The sequence below is a fragment of the Anomaloglossus baeobatrachus genome, chromosome 4 (genome assembly GCF_048569485.1).
Source record: "Anomaloglossus baeobatrachus isolate aAnoBae1 chromosome 4, aAnoBae1.hap1, whole genome shotgun sequence".
Lineage (NCBI taxonomy): Eukaryota > Metazoa > Chordata > Amphibia > Anura > Aromobatidae > Anomaloglossus > Anomaloglossus baeobatrachus.
In genome coordinates, this window is record NC_134356.1 from 57,213,751 (window position 1) to 57,233,073 (window position 19,323).

The 19,323-nt window shown below is 41.4% G+C and overlaps 1 protein-coding gene across 3 annotated transcripts in view; it reads left to right on the plus strand.

Moving 5' to 3' along the window:
* CAMK2A (calcium/calmodulin dependent protein kinase II alpha) overlaps nucleotides 1–19,323 on the plus strand; it is a 342,928-nt gene that overhangs the window by 274,733 nt on the left and 48,872 nt on the right. For all 3 annotated transcript variants that reach the window (XM_075344361.1, XM_075344363.1, XM_075344362.1), the window contains exon 13: nucleotides 1,022–1,062. In XM_075344361.1, coding sequence (XP_075200476.1) covers nucleotides 1,022–1,062 — 41 coding nt within the window. The remainder of the gene's footprint in view (nucleotides 1–1,021; nucleotides 1,063–19,323) is intronic.

The following is a 19,323-nucleotide window of genomic DNA, read 5'->3' on the forward strand; positions in this document are numbered from 1 at the left end:
TTTCAATGTTGAGGAGTGTGTTTATATTTTTTTATTATTATTATTATTATTATTATTATTATTATTTATTATTATAGCGCTATTAATTCCATGGCGCTTTACAAGTGAAAAAGGGTATACATAAAAACTAGTAAAACAATCATTAACAACACAAAACAGACTGGTATAGGAGGAGAGAGGACCCTGCCCGCGAGGGCTCACAGTCTAGAGGGGATGGGTGATGGTACAATAGGTGAGGACAGGGCCAGTTGTGCAGTGGTGTACTGGACTGAGAGTTATTGTAGGTTGTAGGCTTGTCGGAAGATGTGGTGTATATTTTATATATATATAAACTATATTAAAATGTATATTTACATTGAAATATAAAAACCTTGTAAAACTATATTGTGAATCTAGCCACTTGTTAGGGAGAGGTTGGTGGTAGAGCTTAACACAATGCTTCCTGCTTCCGAAATTCTTCTACTGATGGCTGTCCTCTGCCTTGTGAGGAATTTCTTTTGGAAGTGATCCATTAAACTTGCTGGGACATACTTAGGGAGTGTACGATTGAGTGAAAGATATAGAAGGACAACTGCTTATCATGCACTAGTGCAGCTGTCTTCATGGGATACTTGACCACAGCATTATAGGGCTATTATTAGAGGAGAGGGACGGCTGGGCATCCTGGGACACGGGCTGGAGATATCAAAACAAATCTGCCAGTAGAGATGTGCTTCACCCTAAGAAGAGAACTGTCTCTTACAAATCTCCAGAGGAAGTGTCCAAATTTACAACGAACCTGGACCTATTTGGATCTATAAAATTAATCTGATGGAAGGAGAGTTTATGGCAAATTAATGTAATAGTTGTAGAGGAACCTAAGGTTGTCTAGTTAGAGGTGGTCCAGAACTTCACCTCTACTATGTGTCAGTAGATATCAGACTCCCTGAAGACAAAGCTCAGATCATTATGCTTCTTCTGATCTTCTGTATCCTGGTGGCACCTGGCCTGGGCCTTCTTACCGCCTACTTTCTCTTCCTAGGAGGCAAGAGTGGCAGTAATAAAAAGAACGATGGGGTTAAGGTAAGAGATTAATATCTGTGTTGACATTTTTTTTAATAAATTTCTCTTTTTGAGCTTTTTTTTTACAAATGTAATGGTTTTTATCAAGTGATATGAGTTAAAGACTGTAGGTAAATATTATAATTTTTTTTTTTGTTTATAAAAAAATGTGTATTATTGATGTTGTTGAGTTTTTTACCTTACATTTGTCTTGCAAAAGCTGATCCATGAGGAAGTGTTTACATGACATGAAACTCCTTGAATGTCCTCTAATGGAACTCCTTGAAGGTCTCCTTCATAGACCACATCTAAAAGAGTACAGATACTGTAATAACTAGCCTACAGTCTATCAGGCTGGTTTTAAAGCCAGGTACAGGTAATTGGTTAGTACATATTTGGATATTAGGATCATACTGGGAATGACAGCAGAATGTCTGTATCATCCGTTACAATGTCAAAGTTTTTCTTGGTTGTTTCTTGTTCTTGGCCAATATTGTCATTATTATTATTTCACATTTCTTATTATAGCGTCATTTATTCCATGGTGTTTGACATGTGAAAGGGGTATACATAATAAAAACAGATACAATAGTCATGAACAATACAAGGCACAGGCTGGTACAGGAGGAGATGACCCTGCCCGCGAGGGCTCACAGTCTACAAGGGATGGGTGAGGATACAGGAGGTGAGGGTAGAGCTGGTCATGCAGCAGTATAGTGGAATGAGGGTTACTGCTGGTTGTAGGCTTGTCGGAAGAGGTGGGTCTTCAGGTTCCTTTTCAAGGTTTCCACAGTAGGCGAGAGTTTGATATGTTGGGGTAGTGAGTGCTAGACTATGGGGGAGGCACGGGAGAAATCTTGTATGCGATTGTGGGAATAGGAAATAAAAGGAGAGTAGTGAGGGAAATTTTGTGAGGATCGGAGGTTGTGTGCAAGTACCAGGAGACTAGGTCACAGATGTATGGAGGAGACAGGTTGTGACTGTCATGGCTAGGGTTTTGAACTGGAGTTTTTGGGCAATGGGAAGCCAATGAAGGGATTGTCAGAGAGAAGAGACCAGGAATAGTTGGAGGACAGTTAGATTGGTAGAGCAGCAGAGCTTAGAATACATTTTTGGGGTTTGAGAGTGCTAGAAGGAAGGCCACAGAGCAGGAAGTTGCAGTAGTTGGGGTTGGAGATGATGAGGGTATGCATTATTGTTTTTGCAGATTCTTAGTTAAGGAATGTACGGATCCGGCAAATATTTTTCAATTGGAGTCAGCAGGAGGTGGAAAGAGCTTGTACAGTTCGGTCCAGAAATATTTGGACAGTGACACAAGTTTTGTTATTTTAGCTGTTTACAAAAACATGTTCAGAAATACAATTATATATATAATATGGGCTGAAAGTGCACACTCCCAGCTGCAATATGAGAGTTTTCACATCCAAATCGGAGAAAGGGTTTAGGAATCATAGCTCTGTAATGCATAGCCTCCTCTTTTTCAAGGGACCAAAAGTAATTGGACAAGGGACTCTAAGGGCTGCAATTAATTCTGAAGGTGTCTCCCTCGTTAACCTGTAATCAATTAAGTAGTTAAAAGGTCTGGGGTTGATTACAGGTGTGTGGTTTTGCATTTGGAAGCTGTTGCTGTGACCAGACAACATGCGGTCTAAGGAACTCTCAATTGAGGTGAAGCAGAACATCCTGAGGCTGAAAAAAAGAAAAAATCCATCAGAGAGATAGCAGACATGCTTGGAGTAGCAAAATCAACAGTCGGGTACATTCTGAGAAAAAAGGAATTGACTGGTGAGCTTGGGAACTCAAAAAAGCCTGGGCGTCCACGGATGACAACAGTGGTGGATGATCGCCGCATACTTTCTTTGGTGAAGAAGAACCAGTTCACAACATCAACTGAAGTCCAGAACACTCTCAGTAAAGTAGGTGTATCTGTCTCTAAGTCAACAGTAAAGAGAAGACTCCATGAAAGTAAATACAAAGGGTTCACATCTAGATGCAAACCATTCATCAATTCCAAAAATAGACAGGCCAGAGTTAAATTTGCTGAAAAACACCTCATGAAGCCAGCTCAGTTCTGGAAAAGTATTCTATGGACAGATGAGACAAAGATCAACCTGTACCAGAATGATGGGAAGAAAAAAGTTTGGAGAAGAAAGGGAACGGCACATGATCCAAGGCACACCACATCCTCTGTAAAACATGGTGGAGGCAACGTGATGGCATGGGCATGCATGGCTTTCAACGGCACTGGGTCACTTGTGTTTATTGATGACATAACAGCAGACAAGAGTAGCCGGATGAATTCTGAAGTGTACCGGGATATACTTTCAGCCCAGATTCAGCCAAATGCTGCAAAGTTGATCGGACGGCGCTTCATAGTACAGATGGACAATGACCCAAAGCATACAGCCAAAGCTACCCAGGAGTTTATGAGTGCAAAAAAGTGGAACATTCTGCAATGGCCAAGTCAATCAGCAGATCTTAACCCAATTGAGCATGCATTTCACTTGCTCAAATCCAGACTTAAGACGGAAAGACCCACAAACAAGCAAGACCTGAAGGCTGCGGCTGTAAAGGCCTGGCAAAGCATTAAGAAGGAGGAAACCCAGCGTTTGGTGATGTCCATGGGTTCCAGACTTAAGGCAGTGATTGCCTCTAAAGGATTCGCAACAAAATATTGAAAATAAAAATATTTTGTTTGGGTTTGGTTTATTTGTCCAATTACTTTTGACCTCCTAAAATGTGGAGTGTTTGTAAAGAAATGTGTACAATTCCTACAATTTCTATCAGATATTTTTGTTCAAACCTTCAAATTAAACGTTACAATCTGCACTTGAATTCTGTTGTAGAGATTTCATTTCAAATCCAATGTGGTGGCATGCAGAGCCCAACTCGCCAAAATTGTGTCACTGTCCAAATATTTCTGGACCTAACTGTATATGTGACTTAAAGGAGAGAGCAGAGTCGAGGGATACAGCGAGCTTGTGGGACTGGAGAGAGTGAGCAGCCATTGACTTTGGTGGATTTATCTGTTGGGAGGATTGAGTGAGATAGGGGAAATATGAGGAATTCTGTTTTGTCCATGTTAAGTTTTAGAAGTCAAGCAGAAAAAAGGATGCCTAATAATGTTCTTTATTTTTCTAGACAAAGCTTAAAGCCGGGCTTACATTAGTGTCATTCACAGTTGGTCTATAAAGGGTGTTCTAAAAAGGACAAGTTGCTGATCAATCTCTGCCCTGATCTGTAGGCTACTCTGAGTTTCCTTATAGGATGCAGATAGGTCATTAAGGGACATGATCAACTTTCAACTATTGCAAATGTTTTTTATCCAAAGAGATCTGTCTTTAATTACCGCCTGTTACACTTTTTGAGTCACAATTTTGCAGAATATGGTCTACAGGTGGCTATTCAGCCATTCTTAATAATTAGTGTATAGCCAGGTTTGGAACCTACTGCTGTATAAATGTTCTTTTTTCCAACCTAAGACTTGTGGTATTGTTAACCTATAAGTAAAGGTTTTCCTGCTAGAAAGCTATAGAGCTTCTATGGCATTGGAACTTCAAATTAATAAGATCTGTTTTATAAGCGCTTGGAGAAATCAATACAGCACACACCATCTGTGGTGTACTGAAAGTTTTGTCTTTATTACATCATGTGACCAGTTTATATAGTATCCCAAACAAAGAAATAACTATGCACCAATAAGAGGCGCAGGGATGTGTGTAGAAATGTGAAACTTCCCCACCCATCAGTGTTAGCCGAGCCCTATGATATCATTCAGTTATAAGACAAGATGGTTTTTACAAGAACATAATGTATTGTATTCTCTCGCATCAATAACCCAAGGTAATGAAAGCTTCACCAATCATAGAAATGTACTTTAAAAACATTTTACCTACTGTATTTTATTCTACTCGCAACTGCCAATATCTGAACACAGAGATGAACGCTGTAGGTGAACCTAGCAGGTAATAAGCAAGTAAAAATAATGTCACTTGCTTATTACCTTGATTGTTTTGTAAATAACAGGAAGTTTTCTATCTAAAAACGCCACCTGCTATAACTACTGTATATGTTGGCCACATTTCAAAGAAGCTGTTAATACAATATATGTATGAAGCTTTCTCGAAACGAGGGCAACTCGGATACGTAACTCCTGAAATGTCATTAACATCTTATCTTCTGTTTTCTTAAGCTAACGGAACCTATTAAATATTGTTTTTAGCTGGTGGAAAATATTCCAGATTAAAATATTAAATATCAAATTGTCCCATTAGTAGGTGAGATAAAAGGATATTACATTCTGGAGTAGATCTGGGGCTTACGGCGCTGTGCAGATTCGTTATTTTTACATTGCTGCTGTAAATTTCAATGAGCTAATAGGTAATTATTATCCCTATATTAAAAGCAATGATCTCACGAGTGTGACAAATTAACAAGACGTCTGGTTTATTTTTGGCTTATGTGGGGTTTTTTTTATTAATAATTTGTTATTGCTTCTGTTGTTTTTTTAGATCTATACACAGTTATGTTCTTTAGATAAAAAGAGAATAAAAATATTTAAAGACTATATGCTAGAAAATCTTAATACTAAAATTAGTGGTATGACTGTAAAGATCTGAGCCCAAGAATAAAAATGATATGTATTTTTTGGGAATCGGTTATACCAATGGTGATAAATCAAGCTTTGAATTCACAAGTATACGGTAATGGCCTGGAAGTGCATTGGGGGCGTGTTAGTGCACTTGGAGTACGTAGCCACGCCCCAGTGCACTTCAAAGATAATTTTCATGAGAAAGCTTGATTTCTCAGATTATGATAGAACAGGTATCATTTTACTTTTAGGACCTATCCAGCCATAAAACCAGTTTCAATACTATCCTGCAGGCTTCTTTCTGGTTCCTGATAATTTTACTATGTACAATAAATGACACTGTGAGCACCTTAAATAATTATAATTATATATCTATATATATATATATATATATGTGTGTGTGTGAAAATATACATATATATATATATATATATAAATATATATCTATATATATATATATAAATATATATCTATAGCTATATAAATATCTATCTATACATATATATATATATATATATATATATATATATATATATATATATATATATATATATATATATATATAATTTTATGCAAACCCAGGATACTCCCTAAACTCTTAAATGTATTAAAGTTGTTTTCTTAAAGTCTTTTATTACTCCCTGTTATTTAAAAGGGTTGTCCACTACTTGGCCAAGCTTTTCTCATTCCCCTTTTTCGCCCCCGTAAAAATAATACTATATACTCCCCTCCGGTTCCAGTGATATCTGAAGCCGTTTTCCCAGAGCCTACGTGACATTGATATGACATGCAAGCCTCGCAACCAATCAGCATCAGATTTCTTCTTCCTGCCTTCGGAAGTGTAAGTAGAAAGTCAGCGCTGCACTCACATCCTACTCAAATGTCTGAAGGTGGGGAGACAGACGCCGGGCGCTGATTGGTCGCGTGTCATAACAATGTCACATGGGCCCCCGGTAATGTGGCTTTAGACTATCCTCCACAGGTTAATTATCAGGTTGCGTGAAGCTAATCCCTGATCTAGGGTCCAGTACCCCGCCGTGCTCGGTACCGGTCCGGTTACTAGATTTTCCAGTGTCGACTGTTCTCCAAAACTTGTCTGGGCACCCTTCTCCAATACCCTGCGACGGGGTCTCCGACTCCTCCGGTCCCAGACCACCGTCTGCTAATGTAATTTAGACATTGCTGTAATTGTGGCCACATACCGGAGGTAAGTATAGGCTTTTTTATTTTTACTGGGTTGAACAAGGGGAATGAGAAGAGGGTGTCCAAGGAGTGCACAACCCCTTGAAATAATCTTAGCTAGTGTCACACTCATAAAATAATTATTGACTAAGGAGTATATAGCCAAACTGTCTATGTTGCGTGATAAAACTGCATATTCAGCCAGGGAAGTGCACAGATTTTTTTTTAAGGGGGTTCAGGGTCATGAAAATGGACACACAAGAACAGCGCACACAAACCTAGAGAAAACACACGCTCTGCTATACACAATGTGGCACACATACACATCACATTGATGCACACAAACAGGCTCTGGCCGGTCTACAGGGGAACAGGATCACCCCCCAGTGTGCCTCTGTGCATGAGTGGGCCCCGACGCCCCACAATAGGAGCAATAGTTGGCACAATACACTTTATTCTCTATGTACAGACAGTGTCGGACTAAGCTGCCAAGGGCCCACCAGTAACTCTGTGTCACGCTTGTCTCTCTGCTTTATGAGACTAGTGACAGATGCAGGACTTGAATCATTTCCTCACTAGACTCTCAATATTAAATATTGTTCCCTTTCCTTTGGCAGTCGTAGGGTTAATGTCAGTTTGCTTTCCAGCAGCTTCAGACTCCTTGTCAGGTGTTTTCAGTTGGTACCACTCCCAGTCCCTTTAGATACCCTCTGCTTCCAGCAGAGGGTGCCGGTTATCTCGATCATTTGCATGTTTATCCTGGAGGTGAAAGGAGCTAGTTGAGCCCTCTCTTGAAGTTGCTTTGGTGGCTGCAGTCTTGGGTCTGACTGCAGACGTTCGTTGTTTTTTTCCCCCTGTTTGTCTCCCTTCCCTGGTGTGTTGTTTCAGTGCAGCGGTAGGACTAGTGATCCTTACCTAACCACTCCCTAGCTAGGACTGTTATAGGGTCACTCAGGGTTTCAGGTTCCTACTCAGTGACAGGTAAGGAACCTGTATAGCGACTGGCTAGGAGTGCAGGGTACAGTGCGGGTAAGTGAAGACGGTGTCCATCTTCCTTATCACAAGCCCTAGGGCTCACCATTGTTAAAGTGTCCCTAGCGTACCCCTTATTTATCTTGTAATAACCACTGTCAGTTGTGTGTTTCACCTCATGCCAAATCTTCCCCAGTTCCGTGCTGTGACACACCGACTCTGCGGGTGCACTGTTCAGCTACCCTCAATCACACATTTATCTGTATTTTTATATAATAATGCACGTGGTAGTGTGAGTGAATGATGAGTTGCTGCTTTTTTCTGTACATAGTGAACAATGTAATAGGGCCAAATACTGCTCATATTGGGGGGTAAGTGGCTCACTCCAGCACAAGGGCCCACCGGGGGATTCTCCTGTTCCCCTGTGGGCCAGTCCGAGCCTGTGTACAGACAAAGGCGATATCTAATAATTACTTTAACAAACTTCCCAGTTTATTACTATATAGAAACAGAGGTAACTTGCGATTGGGGTAATGTAATACTTGCAAGTAGCTGAACAGTGGCCTCCAGAGTCAATGTTCCGGTGAGCCCTTGACATTCCAGTCCGACACAACATATATATATATATATATATATATATATATATACACAAAATGACTCATACACAATTACACATTATAATACAAATGTATAAATATATTTACACACATGAATACACTGTAACACATATACTGTATATACAGTATATCACAAAAGTTAATACACCCCTTACATTTTTCTAATGATTTTATTATATCTTTTCAGGGGACAACACTGAAGATCTGACCCTGTGATACAATGTACAGTAGTCAGTGTACAGCTTGTATACCAGTGTAAATTTTGTGCCCTCTAAGTTACTCAACACACAGCTATTAATGTCTAAACCACTGGCAACAAAAGTTAGTACACCCCTAATTGGTTAAATTGTACCCAAAGTGTCAATATTGTGTGGCCACCATTAATTTCCATCACTGCCTTATCTCTTTTGGACATGGAGGTCATTAGAGCTTCACAGGAGCCACTGGATCCTCTTTCATCCTTCATGACAACATCACAGAGCTGGTGGCTGTTAGAGACCTTACACTCCTCCACCTTCTGTTTGAGGAGGCCCCAAAGATGCTCAATAGGGTTTAGGTCTGGAGATGCTTTTCCAGTCCAGCACCTTTACCCTCAGTTTCTTTAGCAAGGCAGTGGTCATCTTGGAGGTGTGTTTGGGGGTCGTTATTTTGGCATACTGCCCTGCGACCCAGTTTCTGAAGGGAGCGGATCATGCGGTGGTTCAGTGTGTCACAGTACATGTTGTCATCCATGTTTCTCTCATTTTTCTCCCCACAGCCAGCAGCCCCAAACCATGACACTGTCACCACTATTCTTGACTGTAGGCAGGACACACTTGTCTTTGTTCTCCTCACCAGGTTCCTGCCACACATGCTTAACTCAATCTGAACCAGATAAGTTTATCGTGGTCTGATCAGACCACAGGACCTGGTTTCAGAAATCCATGTCCTTAATCTGCTTGTTTTCAGCAGAATCTTTGTGGGCTTTCTTGTGCATCATCTTTTAGAAGAGTCTTCCTTCTGGGACAACAACCATGCAGACCAGTTTGATGCAGTGTACAGAATATGGCCTGAGCACTGACAGGCAATCCCCCACCCCTGTAACCTCTGCAGCAGTACTGGCAGCACTCACATCTATTTTGAAAAGACAACTTTTGGATTTGACGCTGAGCTTGTGTACTCAGCTATTTTGGTCGACCGTGGTGAATAGAACCTGTCTTGTTAAACTGCTGTATGGTCTTGGCCAACGTGCTGCATCTCAGTTTATGGGTGTTGGCAATCTTGGTAAAGCCTTGGCCTTCTTTATGTAGAGCAACAATTCTTTTTTCAGATCCTCAGAGAATTCTTTGCCATGAGGAGCCATGTTGAACTTCCAGTGACCAGTATGAGAGAGTGTGTGAGTGGTAACACCAAATTTACCACACTTGCTCCCCATTCACACCTGAGACCTTGTAACACTAATGAGGTACATGACTCCGGGGAGGGAAAATACCTAATTGAGCACAATTTGGCCATTTTCACTTAGGGGTGTACTCACTTTTATTGCCAGCAGTTTAAACATTAATGTCTGTGTGTTCTGTTATTTAGAGGGCACTATATTTACACTGTTATACAAGCTGTACACTGACAACTGTACATTGTATCAAAGTGTCATATCTTTAGTGTTGTCCTATAGTTACAAAAATGTGAGGGGTATATTCACATGCTTAAACATATTTACTAACATTGGTCCAAAGTATGCAGCCCCAGAGGAAGCCCATGTGAAACGTGCGTAGGGGCCCCTGACACACTCAGGCACTGAGCACTTTTATGGATAAGCATTTCACACTCTCTATATGATGTTGCTGCTTATACTATTGTTATCCACAGATCCTATACCATTTATAATTTACTTATGTCCACTTCTGTGATCTTCCCTATTTTATTATTGGTCTCCACTCACAAATGTGGAATTGCTTTATAACTGTACCTGGGCACCATCTAGTGGTGATACCACATTATTAGTGGGAGATTTCTGATCTGTGGACTATACTGTCAGCCATCTGTTTCTGTACTTGTGATTACATATAATGTAGGTTGCTATCCTATCACTTATGCCATTCATGTATCCTCTGTTGTCACATTTTTTTGCATCCCCATCATTGACCTACTACTTTTTGTCTTAATATTCAATGTACTGTCTCTTATTTTTTAAGACTTTTTTCCCAATAAAATTCAACTTTTATTACACTAGGTTTCACTAATATTGTATACTTACCCTGGGGTCATTATACTCCATATTTCCTATTTTTTATTTCCCTAATTGAACTATAAGCAGAGATTTCACATACTGCGCTCCAAAAGCAACAAATGTTAATATCTCTGCAATGGAGCGACACAGCGCAAAATGGAAAAAAGCAACAGAATCAGGGGAGCATAGGGATTTTTAACTAAAAAAAGATTTTACTTAATAATTTTTTAACAATTGACAGGTCATCTTTAATTTGCTGAGGTGCAGTTCTCAGCAACAACCAAGGTTCCCCTCTATGGAGATATGGAACCAGCCAAATACACTTGCCAGTGGAGTGGTCAATAGAAATGTATCCAGTCTAGGAAATAATCTTTGAGCTAAATACCTTGTTTCCCCCAAAATAAGACAGGGTCTTATAATATTTTTTGTTCCGAAAGATGCTCTAGGGCTTATTTTCAGGGGGTGTCTTATATTTTCATATGAACAACGATCCATATTTATTCTTGGACAAAAAAAAATCAACATTTATTCAAATCTAATCCTGTCATCACATTCTGGAACATCAACATTTTGTGTTCAGCCTGTTACTGGCTCAGATGCACATTTTCTTATCTGATCTGCTAGTCTCATGGTGCAGAACAAGTTCTATAGTGGTGGGTACATACCATATTTACATAGGTTTAAATTATCTGCTTAAATGTATTATTCTCTATTTACTGATAAGTTTACCCCCAAAAGAAAGCAGACACCTCCTAAAAGAATTGAACTTACCAGACCCCAAACAATTATGCGGACGTCACACGAGACGAGCTATCGTGCGATGCATCGTCGGGGTCACGGTTTTCGTGACGCACATCCGGCATCGTTTGCGACGTCATTTCGTGTGACACCTACGAACGACGCTGAATCGGTCACAAATCGTGAGTCGTGTACACGTCGCTTATTTTTAAAAAATCGTTTATTTTTCATGGCGCCGGTTGTTCATCGTACCCGGAGCAGCACACATCGCTCCGTGTGACACCCCGGGATCGATGAACACAGTTTACCTGCAGCTATGCAGAAGGAAGGAGGTGGGCGGGATGTTTACGTCCCGCTCATCTCCACCCCTTCGCTTCTATTGGCCGGCGGCTGTGTGACATCGCGGTGATGCCGAACGTCCCTCCCCCTTCAGGAAGAGGATGTTCGCCGCCCACAGCGAGGTCGCTCAGCAGGTAAGTACGTGTGATGGCGGTTTAACGACTTTGTGCGACACGGGCAGTGATTCACCCGTGACGCACAAACGACGGGGGCGGGTACGATCGCTCGTGCGATTACACGATAGATCGTACCGTGTGACGGCCGCATTAGAGTTGGCAAGTGAATGGGCTCTCACATGCAAATCTATGTCACTGTCAGGTTCCCCTGCATTTTACAGCAGTTGGCTCCCCTGGTGACTTGACGCGGTATCACTCATATGGAGTAATACTGGTACCCAAACTTTGTGAGAGCTGGAATGGCGAGGAATCTGACAGCAACACAGATCTCTGTGTGAGAGCCCATCCACCATCGACCCCTGCCAACTGTAATTGTTTGGGGTCTGGTGAGTGTGAGGTTTTTTTTTTTCTGCAAGGGTGTCTGTTTTCTTTTGGGGGGGTCTGCATTCATTTGGAGGTATCTGTTTTCTTTTCGGCTTGTTTGCTTTCTTTTGGGGTTATCTGCTTTCTTTTGGGGTTATCTGCTTTCTTTTAGAGGTGTCTGCTTTCTTTTGGGGTTGTCTGCTTTCTTTTGGGAGTGTCTGCTTTCTTTTGGGGTTGTCTGCTTTCTTTTGGGAGTGTCTGCTTTCTTTTGGGAGTGTCTGCTTTCTTTTGGGAGTGTCTGCTTTCATTTGGAGGTGTCTGCTTTCTTTTGGGGGTCTGCTTTCTTTTGGAGGTGTCTGCTTTCATTTGGAGGTGTCTGCTTTCTTTTGGGAGTGTCTGCTTTCTTTTGGAGATGTCTGCTTTCATTTGGAGGTGTCTGCTTTCATTTGGAGGGGTCTGCTTTCTTTTGGGGGTCTGCTTTCTTTTGGGGGTGTCTGCTTTCATTTGGAGGTGTCTGCTTTATTTTGGGGGGGTGCTTTCTTTTGGGGGCCTGCTTTCTTCTGGGGGTGTCTGCTGTCATTTGGAGGTGTCTGCTTTCTTTTGGGGGTGTGCTTTCTTTTGGGGGTCTGCTTTCTTTTGGGGGTGTCTGCTTTCATTTGGAGTTGTCTGCTTTCATTTGGAGGGGTCTGCTTTCTTTTGGGGGTCTGCTTTCTTTTGGGGGTGTCTGCTTTCATTTGGAGGTGTTTGCTTTCTTTTGGGGGTATGCTTTCTTTTGGGGGTGTCTGCTTTCATTTGGAGGTGTCTGCTTTCTTTTGGGGGTATGCTTTCTTTTAGGGATTTCTGCATTCTTTGATGAAGAGCCCTGCTATATATTTTAGCTTTTTTAGCTGCTTGGACACTTCCTTATGGAATCACAAAACTAGGACATCTTTCTGGAGTAGGGCTTATATTTTAAGAATAATCAAAAAAGCTCTCAAAATCCTACTAGGGCTTATTTTCTGGGTAGGTGTTATTTTCGGGGAAAACAGGGTACATCGGAGACCCAATTATTTCTTTTTCTGTCCTAATAATTTGGTACAATACATATGTATAGGCAGCGTCGGACTGGCTACCGGAGGAATCTCCAGTAATGCCAGGCCTGGATTTTTGTACCTGCACTGCACTCCGGAGCTGTCACCTGAGCTCCGGCGTGCAGCCTAGACTGTACTGCGAGCGCCGAGTGATTGATTTCCCGGCGCTTGTGGTCCAGTTCATGTCAGCTGCAGACAGCCAGGGTGATCTCCGGTGCTCTCACCTGAATTCCGGAGATCAGCCCGACCTGTCTGCAGCTGACATGAACTGGACCACAAGCGCCGGGTAATCAATCACTTGGCACTCGCGGTACAGTCTAGGCTGCACGCCGGAGCTCAGGTGAGCGCTCCGGAGTGCAGTGCAGGTACCAAAATCCAGGCCTGGCATTACTGGAGATTCCTCCGGTAGCCAGTCCGACGCTGTGTATAGGTAAAATGGGTAAGTGTAGACTATCTAGCTGACAGAGGATTGTCTAGACTGGATACACCTGAAGAAGTTTTTGTTTCACAGTTGAATTTGTATAAACCCTATTTAAGAATATGTGCACACATTAAGTATTTGCAGTATGTTTCTGTACTTTCTGATGTATAACGTTATAAAAATGTATGAGACTTGCCTAACTGTATATACTTGTTGCCTTTTTTATATATTTATATTTTTTTACATTATGAGATTGTAATATATGCAAAAGACTAATAGGTGTCAACAGAAATCTTCATGAAAGACACTGATGTGCTAATTACACACGGCAGTAATTGTCATTACCATTCTACGCTCTTCGCTGCTGGTTATATTGTAAAATGCCGCCTTAATTAGGGATTTGTGTTTAGTGATATAGTGGAGCACAGTACACCATCTGTTGCACATGCACTACTCATGAAGAATACCACCGCTACAATATGCATGTTTATCAGAAATATGTGCTCTAAAACACTGATATATATATATATATATATATATATATACAGCACAGGCCAAAAGTTTGGACACACCTTCTCATTCAAATTGTTTTCTTTATTTTCTTGACTCTGAAAATTGTAGATTCACATTGAAGGCATCAAAACTATGAATTAACACATGTGGAATGAAATACTTAACAAAAAAAGTGTGAAACAACTGAAAATATGTCTTATATTCTAGGTTCTTCAAAGTAGCCACCTTTTGCTTTGATTACTGCTTTGCACACTCTTGGCATTCTCTTGATGAGCTTCAAGAGGTAGTCACTGGAAATGGTTTTCACTTCACAGGTGTGCCCTGTCAGGTTTAATAAGTGGGATTTCTTGCCTTATAAATGGGGTTGGCACCATCAGTTGTGTTGTGCAGAAGTCTAGTGGATACACAGCTGATAGTCCTACTGAATAGACTGTTAGAATTTGTATTATGGCAAGAAAAAAGCAGCTAAGTAAAGAAAAACGAGTGGCCATCATTACTTTAAGAAAAGAAGGTCAGTCAGTTCGAAAAATTGGGATAAATTTTTAAGTGTCACCAAGTGCAGTGGCAAAAACCATCAAATGCTACAAAGAAATTGGCTCACATGAGGACCGCCCCAGAAAAGGAAGACCAAGAATCACCTCTGCTGCGGAGGATAAGTTCATCCGAGTCACCAGCCTCAGAAATTGCAGGTTAACAGCAGCTCAGATTAGAGACCAGGTCAATGCCACACAGAGTTCTAGCAGCAGACACATCTCTAGATCAACTGTTAAAAGGTGACTTTGTGCAGCAGGCCTTCATGGTAAAATAGCTACTAGGAAACCACTGCTAAGGACAAGCAACAAACATAAGAGACTTGTTTGGGCTAAAGAACACAAGAAATGGACATTAGCTCAGTGGAGATCTGTGTTTTGGTCTGATGAGTCCAAATTTGAGATCTTTGGATCCAACCACCAAGTCTTTGTAGAAAAGGTGAACGGATGGACTCTACATGCCTGGTTCCCACCGTGGCACATGGAGGAGGAGGTGTGATGGTGTGGAGGTGCTTTGCTGGTGACACTGTTGGGGATTTATTCAAAATTGAAGGCATACAGAACCAGCATGGCTACCACAGCATCTTGCAGCATTGTGCTATTCCATCCGTTTTGCGTTTAGTTGGACCATCATTTGTTTTTCAACAGAACAATGACCCCAAACACACCTCCAGGCTGTGTAAGGGCTATTTGACTAAGAAGGAGAGTGGTGGGGTGTTACGCCAGATGACCTGGCCTTCACAGTCACCCGACCTGAACCCAATCGAGATGGTTTGGGGTGAGCTGGACCGCAGAGTGAAGGCAAAAGGGCCAACAAGTGCTAAGCTTCTCTGGGAACTCCTTCAAGACTGTTGGAAAACCATTTCCGGTGACTACCTCTTGAAGCTCATCAAAAGTTTGCCAAGAGTGTGCAAAGCAGTAATCAAAGCAAAAGGTGGCTACTTTGAAGAACCTAGAATATAAGACATATTTTCAGTTGTTTCACACTTTTTTTGTTAAGTATTTCATTCTACATGTGTTAATTCATAGTTTTGATGCCTTCAATGTGAATCTACAATTTTCAGAGTCATGAAAATAAAGAAAACTCTTTGAATGAGAAGGTGTGTCTGTACTGTGTATATATAATATATATATATATATATATATTTTCCTTTTTTTATTGTTTTAAATTTCTTAATTTCCCTCTATAAAATGTTTTCAGCTTTCGATCTTGATTATATTAGTGCTCTTTTATAATGACATAAGTGATAGGTGAGGTATGTCTATGTATAACGTTTAGGTGAAGGGGCTTCCCAACCAGATATGGAATTATGGGTTTGGGTTTTTTTAAGACTGGTTAGCCACAAGGTAGAAAATAGTGATAGACCATGGTTAATCTGTGCCTAGGAGATATTTAATTTGGAAGCTGACTAGACAGACATACACTTGCAATTATACTTATTCAATCCTCATTTGCTTTATTGGCAAACTTTACAAACTTTCTTCTGTATCCAGTAAATCAACGAACAAAGAAGAATATATATAGCTCAACACAACTAATACAACAAGTGGTTTCTGCTAACTGAATACAAAAAAAGGATTTTTTACTACCTTTCACGGGTTAATAATTATTCAACCCCTTCATGACAAGCATCTTTATTCCTTAGTAAAGCCTATTTTACTATTATGACCTGCTTTCTTAGCACATTCCTAAAAAGCAAGGGCCTCCAGGTCAAAAACCTTCGCCAGTTTGTGGGATGCAACGTTCTTCTTCAAATTACACATAAGATTTTCTATGGGGTTCAAGTAAGGTGCCACTCTCCAGAATCTTCCAGGTCTTCTATCCAAGTTTCAGTGGACATGGAGGTATCATTGTATCATTGTTCTGGGATATTTCTACCTAGGATATCCTGATACTTGCTTCCATATTTTCCTCCATACATTACAGAATTTCAGTGCCAGAAGAAGCAAAAGAGAGTATGATCAAGCCATTGCTATGCTTCACTGTAGGCATCACCGAGCCTCCACCTTGGTTCACTATAGGTATCACCAAGCCACCACTTTGCTTCACTGTAGGCATCACCTAGCCCTCCACCATGCTTCACTGTAAACATCACTGAACCACCCCCATGCTTCACTGTAGCATCACCATGCCCGCACTTTGCTTTACAATAGGCATCACCAAGTCCCCACCTTACTTCACTATAAGCATCAACAGTCTTCCACCATGTTTCACTGTAGGCATTACTGAGTCCCCTCCTTGCTTCACTGTAAGCATCAATAGCCGTCCACCATGCATCACTGTAGACATGTCCAAGCCACCACTTCACTTTACTGTAGGCTTCACACAGCCCTCCACAATGCTTCCCTGAAGGCATCACCGAGCCCTTCACCTTGCTTTAATGTAGGCCTCACCGAGCCCCCCACCTTGCTTCACTTTAGGCACCACTCAGCCCCCACCTTGCTTCACTGTAGGCATCATCCAGCCCCCACCATGCTTCACTGTAGGCACCACCCAGCCCCTCATCATGCGTCACTGTAGGTAGGGTGTGCTTCTCAGTATATGCTTCATTCTTCCACCACCAAACATTCACTGATCTATAAGTCTGAAAAGTTCAAATTTTTTCTCATTGTTCCACAGAAAAGAATTACAAAATGTCTGTGACTTATTGAATTGGTTCTGAGCATATAAGAGCCATCTTTATTTGTGTTTTTGGGTAAGTAGTTGTGTACATCTTGGAGTTTGGACAGAGAGACCTTTAGTGTAAATTATGCGCCTTACTGTGGAAACTGAAACCTCAGTGCCTGCTCTCCAAATCCTGCTGTAAGTTTATTGGAGTCATTCAAACGTTTTTGAGCCCCTGCCTCCTCAGGAATCTGGTGGCAGCCGGTGACCGCATCTTGTTTTTACCACATCCAAATAATGTAATCAGTATTCCTTTAGTGGGAATCTGTCACCATATTTTTGACACCTAATCTGAGAGCATCATGATATAAAGGCAGAAGTCCTGATTCCAGTGATGTATCACTTGCTGTGCTGCTTGCAGTTATTTTGATAAAACCTCAGTTTTATATGCTGCAAATCTACTAGTTCTCTGAATATCCAGCTCTGTATAACCCCGCCCACATCACTGATTGGCAGTGTCCACAGAAAGCTGCCAATCAGTGGTGTGGGTGGGGCTGTACAGAGCTCATGAATAAGGACTACCTGGCAGCAGGTTTACTGGTCTTCTAGTGATAATCTCCTGCTGATAAAACAGGGATTTTAGCAAAAATACACTAAGCAGCCCTGTAAGTGACACACCGCTGGAATCAGGGTATCTGTCTCTACATTATCCTGCTCTCAGATTCAGTGGCAAAAACCTGGTGGCAGATTCCTTTTAACTTTGATGTTGTGACCTATGCCCCTAATGGTGTCTTTAGGAACATTCAATGCTGCTTTTGCAAAGCAATGATTTAACCATAAAGATTAACTAAGAATTCTGAGATCCCAGTAATCATAAAATGTGACATTTCGTGAATTTTGGAGAAAACACTTGTTATATTAGTTCTGTTTCAGATTGTTCTTATCTGATTAGTTTATTTTGAGCAGCAGAAAGTTTGTACATTTTTGCTAGTAAACCTAATCCACAATAGAAGTTGAGTAGTCTTAACTGCAACCATATATATTTGGGGCTGGTGGGATACATCCCACATACATAAGGGATAGAAACCCAAATATGGCTGGTCTTCTATCACCAAGGACAAAAAAAGGAATGACCATAAGGTATAATAGAATAAGAGAAAGGAGAATTCAAAATGGACAATTCCTTTAAATCCAGTTAAAGTGATGCGCTCGCCTTTGACTTGAATTTCAGAAACGAACAGAGAAGAGACTAAATAGCATTTTCCTAAATGAATGTTATTGTTCGATAAATTCCTGGTATTAGTGTTGGCCTCAGCTGCCAAGGGCCCACCACTAACACTGACTCTAGTAGGGGTCCACAGTTCAGCTAGACTTAAAGGGGCTTCACACGCAACAACATCGGTAATGAGATGTCGTTGGGGTCACGGAATTCGTGACGCACATCCGGCCTCGATAGCGACATTGTTGCGTGTGACACGTACGAATGACCGCTAACGATCAAAAATACTCACCTTATCGTTGATCGTTGACACGTCGTTCATTTCCAAAAATCGTTGCTGTTGCAGGACGCAGGTTGTTCGTCATTCCTGAGGCATCACACATCGCTACGTGTGACACCCCGGGAACAACAGACATCAACGTACCTGCGGCCAGCCAGCAACGAGGTAGGCATGACTTTCCTGCTGCTGCTCTCCACCCCTCCACTTCTATTGGGCGGCCACTTAGTGACGTTGCTGTGACGCCGCATGAACCGCCCCCTTAGAAAGGAGACTGTTCGCCACCCACAGCAACGTCGCTAGCAAGGGAAGTATGTGTAACGGGGACTAGCGATATTGTGCGCCCCGGGCAACGATTTGCCTGTGACGCACAACCGACGGGGGTGGGTGCTTTCACCAGGGACATCGCTAGCAAGATCGCAGCGTGTAAAGCAGCCTTTAATCACACATTTATATTTACTTCTATGTAATAATACATTGAATAGTTTGTTGAGTGAACGATGAGATGCTGTTTTATTCT